This window comes from Tigriopus californicus, chromosome 7 (assembly GCF_007210705.1).
Source record: "Tigriopus californicus strain San Diego chromosome 7, Tcal_SD_v2.1, whole genome shotgun sequence".
Classification (NCBI taxonomy): domain Eukaryota; kingdom Metazoa; phylum Arthropoda; class Copepoda; order Harpacticoida; family Harpacticidae; genus Tigriopus; species Tigriopus californicus.
The window spans coordinates 8,433,385-8,446,210 of NC_081446.1; the positions used below are offsets into that span (position 1 = coordinate 8,433,385).

General features: G+C 40.7%; 1 protein-coding gene across 1 annotated transcript; it reads left to right on the top strand.

Annotated features, from left to right (window-relative positions):
* The first annotated feature begins 5,151 nt into the window (after positions 1 to 5,151).
* On the top strand, positions 5,152 to 9,093 carry LOC131883929 (organic cation transporter protein-like). Its single transcript, XM_059231538.1, has 4 exons — positions 5,152 to 5,231; positions 6,135 to 6,255; positions 6,349 to 8,165; positions 8,316 to 9,093. The coding sequence occupies exons 3-4, from the start codon at positions 6,818 to 6,820 to the stop codon at positions 8,639 to 8,641; spliced, it is 1,674 nt and encodes a 557-aa protein (XP_059087521.1). The 5' UTR covers positions 5,152 to 5,231; positions 6,135 to 6,255; positions 6,349 to 6,817; the 3' UTR covers positions 8,642 to 9,093.
* Positions 9,094 to 12,826: the final 3,733 nt, after the last annotated feature.

Consider the following 12,826-nt stretch of genomic DNA (forward strand, 5'->3'; position numbering starts at 1 on the left):
AATAGCTATTTATTTAATTGTGGGGGCATTCTTTGCGTGGGGTTTATAAAAGTGAGGCTAAAAGAAAGTCGACAAGGTCAAGTTACCTTGAACTCGTTTGCCCATTTCATGCCGTCGAGTTTGAAGTGAAGAGCAAGGGCTTGCCCAAACTTCTCTTCATATAAGAGGGCATGATGAATTGGCAAATGTGTTTTAGGTGTTGATCAATTGACTTTTTGATCCAAACTTGAATAAACTGCATGCAAAGAATGCCGCAGCTCTCGAATACACAATTTTCTTTTACAAGAACCGGTTTTCAAGGTATGAATTTCTCTCAAAACCATTCAAAGCCAAATTTGTAGATCTTTATTGCAATGTAAAGCATCATCAATTTGGTTTCAACTAGTTGCAAAAGTAAAGAAAATGAAATGCATGAGCATTCTCCTCACATAGACTGCACACACAGGATTCGGTGAGACTAGAATGTTACTCTTTCTGGTTACAAGTCAAATGATGTTCTGAGTCTAAAAGCTCTCTGAAAGCCTGTCTTTGATGGTCCAGGTTCATTGAAATGTGGGTTGGAATTCGACTTTGCCAAAGTGAGATGGAATTAAAGGAATGAAGTCCAGGGCTGGAACTTTGACGTTAGATAATGTCTATTTTCTTCAAGAGTGGCTGGAAACTTAGTTTCCGGCCACTCATGAACACACCATCATTAATTAAGATTTCTAATGGTGGCGTTTGGTTTCCCCTGCCTGCCGGAGAGGGAACTTTATACCGCTGAAAATCGGTCCTTGTAAAAAAAAACATTTCTCCGACAAAGTGCATGAAAAGTTCACCAGCCATTTTTCGGCCAGGCCAAAAATGCACGCTAAACAGATCAGGGCTGAGATGAGCCAACCAGCCAAGATGTAGTACTGCCAACAAAAAGAAAGTTGATTTGATTTGTTGTGGAAATTCACTTCAAATTTGTATATAAGAGCCACGTTATCCAATAAATATTTTCAGCCTCGCGTCTATGGTATTTTTTGAGCAAGTGGTGCATAATGTAACCAAAGATAACGCCCCAAATGTAGTAATTACTACAAATATGCATATGGTAAGGCCCCGCCAGTGTGTGGTTACCCATTAAACCTTGTTAGGCTCTGACAAGCAGATATTTCTTATTTACAAGTCAATCTAGGTTCCGTTTAGATTGGGCAGGTTAGTTTTTACCCCCTTATAAAAGTCACCTTTTGAGGGCGGAAGCAATCAATTTGGGTTTAATTGGAATTAGTTCAGAGTAAAGAAGTATAGCCCTTAAGCCTTGCTAGTCTAAGTTAACCGGATCAGGACTTTTTTTTTCCTTCAAGACCATTGTTTTAGATAGAGCCAGTCAGTTTCAACCCCCAAAAGTCAAATTTTGAGAACAGAAACGTCATTCAAACGCGGTGGTTATTCCCAAAGACAGTTCATGGTTCCCCATTAGCAAGACTGGACTTGGTCACCCAGAGCCAAATCGTCGACTGAACGCGCGTCCTTGCCCGACACATTTTTGCGGCTATCGGCTTCACTTTCGATGATGTCAAGACAAGATTATAAGTGGAATGTTAAGCTCATTAAGAGTGAAAAGATCGAAGGTATAAGGCCAGTTGTTAAGCGGTTTAACGTATTCAGTTGAGTATAATAGAGTATACTCTAACTGAGTTTGCTAGAGTATATGCTTCAGTACATAGATGTACTATGACATACTCGTATGATGTCATAGCTGGAATGTGCTCTAAGTATAGACAAACTGAATCCAAGTGTACTCAATGTATAAACGGTCTGAGGGGGTTTTAATGTTCACTGATGCCTCAAGCAACGGAATTGCGGCGGTTAAATAGCTTAAGTACGCCCATGGTGGCGAGCACGATTCAGGAACCTACTCTGTTTACATTTTCCATCCGAGTATTGTTTTTTTTAAGTTGCTCAGGTCTTCCATTTCGGCATGAGTTACAAATTGGGCATGAAAAAGACAAGGAGAAATTCCACCCACTGGCCTTTTTAGTGTGCTTGTCCCCGCACCAATTAGGCTCACTGCCTCTGAGTATGGTCGCAAGCATACTCACGCTCATGTCACTATACTCAATTTTTGAATTAGGAAGCTTTCAGAGCGGGGAGAACCACTTGTTAAGTTACCAACTCAAACAAGCACATCAACACTATACTTTACAGTATCGGTCTACTGTACTCACTGATGTAGATAACAATTGGGCTATAGTCTCACTACATAGCTATACTTGAGTACACTTAAATATACTCGAGTTATCCAAGCCGTAATTGAAAATGCAAGCATAGTGGAAATGTAAACAATTTTAGTGTACTCAAAAGACGTCTACTTGTCTTTTGACAATCCAAACGGAAATCCTGACCCTCAAGAACGAGTTTCTAGATTTTTGGCGTGCAAAGCATTAGGATGGGATGTTTACTACCTTCTTGAGGTCTTCGTGGAGGCAAGATCAAAGGCTTTCAAGGCAAGTTCCGGTAAACAGTGCCAAGGGTGGATCTGCTAGTGGAATCCGGAGAAATCCAAAAAAGCTGGTGCTCCCACTGCGCCCAAATTCTCGCGATTTTTAGAGCATGCAAAGTGTGGAAACAAAATTTAGACTAAGGTGGGTGCCAAAGACTGACAATTTCTGGCAGCCATCATGATGATATCAGCTCATTGTTGGAAGAAAAGCTGACATATTTCGTAGAATGGATTTCTCGAAAGAGTGAACCATGTCTAAGCTTAAAGCAAAACGAAGGAGGTTGTTATGTCTCCTCCATGCGGGAGGCACTCCTTGGGCAGCCGCCAAGGTTTTCGGTGTCAGCGGGTTCAGGCGGTAAGGGCCTAAAGAAAAAGAGGACTGATGACATCTGGGACGATCTCAAGAGACGCACGAAGAATAGCCTTACCTCCTCCATTAGTTTTAATTCCAGTATTGAGCTGATATATCATGGCTGGTTGAAATTGTCAAGCTTTGGCATCAAAATCAAAGAAATTTTAGTCTTAATTTTGGTTCTTCACCCTGTAGATTGCTTTGCTCCTCTATGCTTCTACAAACAAAGTTATTCATTCATTGAAAATCTTGATCAAGTCTTGTAGCTAATACTGATGTTAACAATGGATATTACTAACAAATAAAGTAATTAATATATCAATATTGAGTATGCTTTTGATTGCTTTCATTTATATACAAAATGTTAATTTGTAGAAAAGTTGAAGTTTGTCAAGATTGTTGAGTTCTCCAACAAACTGTGTCTGTTTGAATGGACAGCTGGAGAAATTCTAGTCGCCCTACCTTATGTCATGTTTTGTATTGACAGGATCTCATTCAAATGAGACCAGGACACTCCAACCATTACTGAATTAACCTTTTCATACCTACAATTGGGAGGCAGGTTGCGTGACTCTTAAATTGAAAAGCTCCGTGACTCAAGTAGTAGGGTGCGCGATTTTAAATTTTGATCGGAAAATGCAAATACCGTACAAACTAAAACAAAAAACATGCTGTTGCCTGTATGGGGGCGTTTAGGCAAGCTCTGGCAGGTTCCTTTGTTTGTTGATACCAGTGGCAGTGATGCAAGTTTGGGGTCTCAAACACGGTTTTGAGATGCTGACACATCTTTCGCATTGCCATATGAGGAACGGCCAGCTTCGTTAAAACCAGTTTGAAACGCCAATTTTGCAACACTGACATTGGCAGGCAAGTTTGTTCGCTGGTACCCGCGCTTGGCTAAATGTCCGAATAATCCCTAGATACAACACAAATTTGAACTGACAACAAATATGTGAAGATTAAGGTGCATCGTTAAACTGTACACTTTTGGTAAAGATTTGGTCAAAATTTGGTCCAAGTACTGAAACATATTATAGTTAAGTTAAAATTATCGTAGGTTCATCATTATGACAGTTATTGAAAGCTATTGATTGTGGTGTGGTTTAATCACTAAAAGGTTAAGGTAATATGATGGAATTTAATCAACATTCCAATTGATCAAGTCCAAACAATACTAGTGATGGGATCAAACAAATTTCCAAAATCAGGATCGCCAGAAAGCTAGGAAAGTCAAAGCACGGGCCTTTTCTAACGTATCGTAGAATATTAGGCTTGGCCAAAAAGGTGACCCTGGTTTGATCTGAGAAAAATCAGGGTCACTTTTGTGATTAACTAACGGGTTTTCGATCTTCCGCTAGTAATGCCGTATGCCATTGAAAATGTAAATTGGTAGCCCTACTTGCAACCTCCGGTGATTTTTTGTTTGGTCCCCATCAGTAAACAATACCAAATTGTAATATCATAGTTTAGCTGAAGTATCTGTATGGTCGTTAAAAAATGTACTCTGAGATGACTGCTCGGCAGCTTTCATACACTAGAGGTTGCGTTGGTTGCCTTTCGTGCATGACGTAACGTATTGTAACTTTTGAAGATTTTCTTGGTTGGATATAAATGTTGCGGGTTCGAATCCACAGAAACCGTTTATATATTAAGTTGATTTTATGATAAACTAAGTGTTGGAAATTGATATAGGAGGGCAAGTTGGTGTATGCCAAATTGTAAGATCCATTCATCTGACCCCCACAAGAAAGGGACTTGAGCAATAATGGTTCAATGGAATAGTTTTAGATGGGCTGGGTTGGAACGGCCTCAACCAATCTCTAAACACACAAATAAAGCCCAAATGTAGGTAAAAATCCATGTAGCATTCATACTGGTGCAACAAGCAAAAACGAAAATGGACTCCATGATTAATAAAAGCATCCCACACTAATACTTGTTTCCCAAAATTCATTAAATCCAAAATCGTGTTGTCTAATCCGATTGGAAATTAATTAGTCAATCAATAGTTGGAGGCAAACTGCCAAATCGGCCCCAGACAGGTCCATGAGAGATGATGAGAGACTTGTGCCCTGAGCAAGCGCGCCCAATCGTAGTTGCTCTAAAGTCTCCGTGAATAACGCTAGAGTATGTAGAGCAGCTTGACAGCTGTCATCTCAAAGTTCACTTTTTAACGACCATAAAGTATCTGGGACAAGCAGTAAGCCAATATTCAATTTCAGATTTGACAACGTTAAACTAAAATGGACATCCTTAACAAGGAGTTTATAAATCTCAAATGATAGTTTGTAATTTTTACTGTAATTTCGTTTTCAATTTTAGCAACCTCAAATCAAATAGCTGTGCCAAATATAAGAAAAGTCATATCCTTAGTGTGAACTCGACCATGTACCGACGCATTTGCATAAGGTTTGAAGTTTTATTTAATTATTTTCCTGAAGGCATGTATGGCACTTGGGTCCTGACAAGGAATTTTGGCCTTATTTACTCAATTAATAGCTTGTTTAGTCAAACAAAAACAAAAGCAACAGGAAGTGCCACAACCTTAAACCTTACAAGGGAACTCAGCTTAGTGTTGTATATTTCATTTCAAGTACTTTTTTAAGTCTTCCTGTGGCAAATGTTGCTCAAGTACAGCTTGGCGTTATGATATAACTAATGAATATGTGTAAGAATGCACTTTTTTCTTTGTCTTATTCAAATTTGGAATGTCATCCTTGGGGGATTTTTGCATTGCAGCAATATTTCCAACTTCTTCTAATCGCCAGTGTAGCCACAGCCTTCTGGATATTTGGACTGTGAACACAAACAAAAATTCTAATATTTTTATTAAATTTGTTTCCCGTTTAGCACTAAAAATAGCCAATTGGAGACCAAGTTATGGCTCGGAGGTCACAAATGTTTTTTGCGGCCATTGAGCTTTGAAAGTGGTCAATTTGAGGCCAAGTTTGGGCTCAAAGATGTTCAGTACTAGCCTCTCAGACTTCATTTCATATTTTCAAACTTGGTCTATAGAAACGCTCAAACAGGTACTGACAGGCTTACTATCAATATGTGTAATCATGGGCCAACAATGAAAAGCGCGGGTATATACCCGCGCTTGTTTCCTTCACACTCCATGAACTTCAAAAGACAAGCCCAAATCTGTTCCCTGGACCATTCGTTAACTAAAGTCAAATTCTAAACCCCATACTCTTCGTCAGCCGATAAAAAACCGACGACACCAACTATAAACACGCATGCTATGCGTACAATTCTGTATTAGCTATGTTTTTCATTAACTGTCAATATGGTTTCGAATGTTCAAACTAGGGATGCCATTGTTAGGCTACGTACTCTCATGAGGACAGGCTTGTGTAACCAGAGGAAGCACAGTGGTGACAACGGGCAGATTGCAGGCAAACCGACAAGGCATCCACGGAAATAGAAACAGGTAGGCACCATCGTGGTCTGGCCCTACCTGAATTAGAGCCCAGTGGTAAAATCGACCATGGTGAATTTACCTGTCTGTTTCGTTCATGCACAGTCATGACCGAGGTTATTGTGAATTCTCTGCTAAAAGTCCCAATAATGGATAGCCCATCCATCCGAGAGAAGGCCAGCGTTCATTCACTTTGGTTCAACTAGCTGGAGACAATGGTCCTTAAGAAGTGAAACTCTTTGGGACTGTCCCCACTACTTTGAGTGCTATTTAAACTATCTGTGTACAAACATCGATGGTTACGACTAACACCAGAGCTATCAGTTATTTAGCCGGATTATCATACTCTTGAAGAAATGTGCTTTAACCAGACGTAACAATTTGTGACGTAGTGAAAAGAAGACAAATCATTCAACCGTGCCGAACTTTGTGCTCTACGCTTTAGGTAATTAGAAACTACGTAGATTCACTTGCCGTGTGTTCATGGCAAAGATTTTTCCTTGAACGTGATGATGTATAATGCCGGACATTTCTCGTACATTAACAGGAAACTGTAATTCATGAACAAATAACCATGGCCGAAACATCGTCCTCCGAGTCAGAAGACATAAGAAAAGATTCCGTCATACCGATTGAGGCCGAAGATCAGATCATCAAAGCCATTGGCGACATTGGCACATGGCAGTTGAAATGGTTCAGCTTCTTGTGTCTCATTACCCTACCAACAGCTTTTCCTAGTTTGAGTATCACTTTTCTAAGTGCGTCCACGGATTTCTGGTGTAGTCAACCCGATTCATTTCCTGGTTCCACCGAGGAGTGGAGGAACATCAGCAGTCCCGTAATTTTCGAAGGGGGCATTTACGTCTACGATCAATGCAATACCAAGAACGCCACTGAGGAATTTTTATTTGCCGAGGACAATGTGACAGTGGCTTGTGAGGCTTGGGACTTTGATCGGTCTACATATTCCAACACAATCATCCAACATTTTGGTCTCGTTTGCGATCGGAGTTCATACAAGAATCTCGCCCAAAGTGTGTACTTTTTCGGTCTCGTGATTGGCGTATTTGGAACAGGCTATGCGGCGGACATTGTGGGTCGTCGAATGACCCTCATCCCGATCGTTTTCGGAATGGCCTTTTTCGGCTGCTTAAGTGCCGTGATGCCGACTATTGAGGCCTTCATTGCCGTCCGGTTCTTTCATGGCATGTGCACCATCGGAGTGTTCGCTGTCACCTTTGTTTGGGTGATGGAGGTCGTGGGTGGAAAGTGGCAGACCATACTAGGCATTGGTTTCGAAGGTCCATGGGTGGTGGGATGGTTTCTTTTGGCCCTCATCGCCTATCTGACCCCCGATTGGAAACATATTCAATTTATCACCAGCTTTCCGGCCTTCATCACGGTGGTGTTGTGCTGGTTTCTTCCCGAGAGCCCCAAGTGGCTCCTTTCATCGGGGAAGGTGGTCGAGGCCGAGAAAATCGTTCGAGAAGCGGTCGAGCTCAATGGCCGAGTGCTGCCGGCCGATTGGAAACTTCAGGCCATTCCCTCGCAAACAACCAAAGACCTCAGCCCGTTCATGAGCTTCTTCCAATTATTTACTCACAAGCATTTGTGCATCAAAACTTTGATCTTATATTTCAATTGGTTTGCAAATTCCTTCGTCTATTATGGGTTGACCTTGAACTCGGAGAACTTGGGTGGGACCATCATGGTCAACTTTCTACTAAATGGTGCAATGGAGATTCCAGCCTACCTATTTAGCCTGTACATCCTACTCAAAAAAGGCCGAAAGAGGCCGTATGTCATCATGATCATAACCGGAGGGATTGCCCTGTTCTGCACCATTGCCATCCCACGCGACGTGTTTGCTTACAACTGGCCGTTGGTTGTGTTGGCCTTAATCGGAAAACTCATGATTACAGGTAAAAAATCCTTTGTCAGTGTTTATTCATGCGTATGCGTACGTAGAGCTGCAGGGATCAAATCCTTACTTTTATGCCACCTACTATCTCATCCTCAAACTAACCAAAATGTAGGCCTATCACTCTGATCCTGTTCATTTCACGTTCCAGGAACTTTCGCTATTGCTTATGTGTACAGTGCCGAAATTTATCCTACCGTGGTTCGGTCCACTGGAGTCGGATCCTCCTCGCTTTTCGCTCGAGTGGGCGGAGCACTGGCGCCTTATGTGGGATCATTGGACAAGGTCTTTAATCCGAGTATTCCCATCGTCATATTTGGGGCCACAGCCATTCTAGCCGGAATTCTAGCGCTGTTTTTACCAGAAACCAAGGGTCGAAAGCTGCCGGACTCGTTTGAGGAGGGCGAGGCTGTCAAGGTGAACTTCAGAGACGGTCTGTTCAAATCCAGCAAGCTATCGCCTGTCCCAACGACGTGACCTGTTGTACAATGTATTGTAAATAAAAATATCGAATCACACTCCTTTTGAGATTTTTCGTACAGTGAAAAATTCATCGCTTTTCCAACGAGCGAATACAATCAACAACCCATTTTGTGTGATCTTTCAGAACATTCGGCAGTCGTACGCATCATGTCTCAAGGTCAATTATATTCTGTTTTCCCTAAAAGATTCACATACTCAAAGAGTGTTCACTTATATTTGTTACAACTCGCATCCGAAAGGATGGTTTGTTCATGATCAAACTCGATTCTTTGATGTACTCGTAGTTTAGAGCATTGAAGAGCTCAATTTCATTTTCATTTAGTGCCTTATGGTTTTTGCATGATCTTCCCACAGTTTTGAAACTAGGGCGCCAAGTGCCATTGATTGTATTGATGTTTCAAACAATGACGATAATAAGGAACAACACAGGTTTATACCAATGAAATATGGTTTTTCCCAAATGTATTCCTCACAGAATATTTCAGAATTTCAAAGCCCGGTTGATGCTTATCCATTTTGAGACTGCATATTGTCTGTTCCCTTTGAATCGCTCTGTAACTGGTACGCCTACATTACAATACATTGAGGGGTATAAATAATGGTGGTACACAACACAATAAAATACAATGTTTCGGCACTGTTTTTATTGTAGAATGTTCGTTATCCGGAAGATCAAATCATTGACCTTGCGGAACTCTGGTGGGGCGTTTGAGGTTATTCAAGGCCTCCATCTGCTTCAAGGTCGTTAGCAGTTTTCGGAACTTTCCCTTTCATTAATCATTTAAGGTCTTTCAAACTCGCTGGGAAGTGATTGGGAGCTTTGATATATAGTGTCTTAACCTTCCTGTTTTTTATCTACCTTTCCACCAAATGATCAAACTATCCTTCCCGATTGAAATCAGATGCCGTTTCACATAAATTGGACAATACAACCGCAAGTGACTACACACCTCACAATTGCAACGAATATGTAGTTGCCATAGATTTATTCTAGGCTTTTAGAAAAATGTGTGATGTGAGGTTTCGCGATTATTGTTCGCACGTTCCTTGGTATTCATGACTTTTTGAGATTAGAAGTTGAGCACAGACTTTTAAATCATTCTTAGATATACATCGACGTTCAGTGCAAAAGACACTTTTACTTCCGACCATTTTCTGCGATTTTTATTGTGCATTTCATCATTTCACCTGTTTCATCAAATTCCAGGGTCTTTGGCGAAACCCATGATGCTAAATTAACAGATGATGCAAACAATTTTCGTTACATTTCCAGATACAAACGTAGCTTAACAAGAGGTCATGAAACATGGCTTCACAAGGAAATATGAAGATGGTTGATATACCATACGTGTCATTCTGAAAACGAAAGTAAATTTCATTAAGATCACAACAATTTTATATGAACCCTGAGAGTAAATTGCAAGAAAAATGGCAAGAAAATTTCCAAGTGGGATCCGTAAAACATTCGTGAATGACCTATAGCTTTTTGAACAGGTGCAAGAGATATGGAATCAAAAGTAATTGTGCTTGAAAATAAAGTATTTACAATCAATTTCATTTTAAAACCATGTACCGTATTTGTAATTGCAATTACTTACGTTTGTAAAAACACAGGTGTGATAATGTACGATTTCGGTGGGATTTAAATAATCCTGGGCATGGCATGATCAATTTTTATCAAACTATTTATGGACCCTTAATATTTTCAAAAAAAAACAAGACTAAACATGTTAAAACACGGATGAAAATCCCATAAGTGCCGATACTGAGCTTTTTATGTTTGCGTTGAGTTGTCGCAAGCTTAGGCCAACCAACTAGTAGTCTTCTTTCATAAGAATATGACCACAAGATCTTTCAAATGAACTTCTAGGAAGTGCGATGGCAGGGACCTCAGCCAAGGCAAATTCATTTCACGCTCATACCATTCCTATTTGGAACTCTATTCCCCTGGACATACGAAATACCCCCACCCAACAACCTTTCACCGCTTTTTAATCTCCTTTTAACAACCTGTAATCATATCTCGAGTTATTATAGCTCATAGCTTTACTCTCAATTGAATTGAATCAATCATACATAAGCTCGTAAATCTGACTTTGTCAGCAATACAGGGTGACAACAATGACTTAGGGCACTTTGAAACGGCTTTAACTCTTCATCTTTTGAGATTTCAGAGGTGACTCTCTTATATTAAATCATTAAATATATACCCTGCTACAATTCACATCCAATGTTTATTCGACGTATCCACCTCTGGCAGAAATTACAGCCTTCACACTTTTTCGCGCTGCAGTACAAGAAGCACGTATGGTTTCCTCGTCAACATTTTCCCATTCTGTCAATAAGGCTGCCTTGAGATCTTCAATGTTTTTGTACAACCGTACCCCAACCTTCCTCTCCAGAATTGACTAAATACAAAAGTTGATTAAATTGAGATCTGGAGAGGAAGGAGGCCACATTGTCTTGTCCCAAAAGTGGTCAAATTTGTTCTCGCAACAGCTCTGAACGAGTTTTGCTGTGTGGGAGGGTGCACCATCCTGCTGGAAACAGTAGTAACCCGTCCATTGTTGAGCTGGATCCAGGGAAGTACCTTAGAGGCTAACATGTCCAAGTAAATGTGCTGGTTAACTTTAATACCCTCTGGAATGAAGACCAAAGAGGTTTTCTTGCCGCAATCAGTTACACCAGCCACACCATTACAGATGCTGGTTTTTGCCGCCTGAATATTGTTCTCTCTTTCACAGGAACACTCTGAATGTTCCTGGCCAAAATCCGATCATTTTGACCATTGAAAGCAACTTCAACAGTGAAAAGCTTTTCATCTGTCCAAATCACAGAAATGTCCGTGCCCTCTTGAAACCACTTCTTGAGCTTTCTTGCTCTGGAGAGCCTCTTCTGGATGACAGTTGAACTCAAGATCTGTCTCTTTTGCATATGGTAGGCAGTCATGTGCAAGTCCTCTTGACCACCTTTTGCATAACTTCCCGGTTCACACCTGCCTGGCGAGCCATTTGTCGAATGGACCTCTTGCTGTTTCGACAAATTTTCATTTGGATGGTTTTTACTAGTTTTGGTGTCCTCACCGACCCGACCTGGGACGACCAGATTTTGGCCTGTTCTCAAAACTGTTGAACTGTTCGAACCTTTTAATAGTATATGACACAGTTGATTTTGACACTTTCATGACTTCCAAAGTCTTTGCAATTTTCCTGCAACTTTGGCCTTCCTTATAAAGTTTTATGATGGTCTCACGTTTTTCTATTTTGCGACAAATCTAGACACTATACAAATCACAAAGTCAACATAAACAACAATTAAAGGTAACTTGATGATATCCTTTTTGCATATGGCGGGAAATTTGAATTATGGAGTGGCATTTGAAGCTACTTTTGGATGCCCTAAAACATAGTTGTCACCCTGTACGTTTGAGGCACATCTTTGGCTTTTCGGCTTTCAATTTCTACTGAAAACTCTAATTCCTTGGGGATATGTTCTCATCCTAATTTAGTTGGTCTCATTTGCACGATTAAAGCGAGCCAAACATGAAATCACGGCCTTATCTTGACTCGGCTAAATATCGGTCATCCTCTTTTCTTTCTCAAAAATATTTATAAGCTACGCTTTTCCGTTCAAATTTCTATTAGGTTTCCTACAGGTTTTCAGCTTAAGAGGAACATAGTTTCGCAAAATCAGAGAAGTAAATGTTCTTTGCGTTAAAATTAATTGTTGCATGAGGGTTTTCAAGGATTTGAGTGGCCACTTTATTTACCTTGAAAGCTTTGTTGAATGTGACCCCAATTAAGTGAGCATACGATCTACATAGAGTAAAGGACGACCCATTGTCGGCATTGTCTTCTTCAATGGAGCTATTTATTCGCTTCTCGATCTCAATTCAAATATGTCGTGCATGCATGTTTTCTTATGACGCATGCGTCGGCGGCAAACGGCTGTCTCCGTAGTCCTCTTGCGTAGTTTTCTTCTCCTTCTTCATGGTTTTGACACACTTACTGGAAATAGCACATCTTCAAAAAATCAAGATATTTCATCTGGATGTGTGCGAAGGCGAGGGCAAGAGAGAGAAGAAGGCCTTAAACGTGATCGTGGTTGCTGGTTGGTGTCGTGCTTGGAGTGCGATTAAGCATTCGTTCGGTCGATCTTTGAGCAATGAGGTGAGCGAAC

Excerpts from the sequence above, each read along its gene's own strand:
- LOC131883929 (XM_059231538.1), top strand. The coding sequence starts at position 6,818 with ATGGCCGAAACATCGTCCTCCGAGTCAGAAGACATAAGAAAAGATTCC. Across the intron at positions 8,166-8,315 it reads CGGAAAACTCATGATTACAG|GAACTTTCGCTATTGCTTAT; the intron begins GTAAAAAATCCT and ends TTCACGTTCCAG.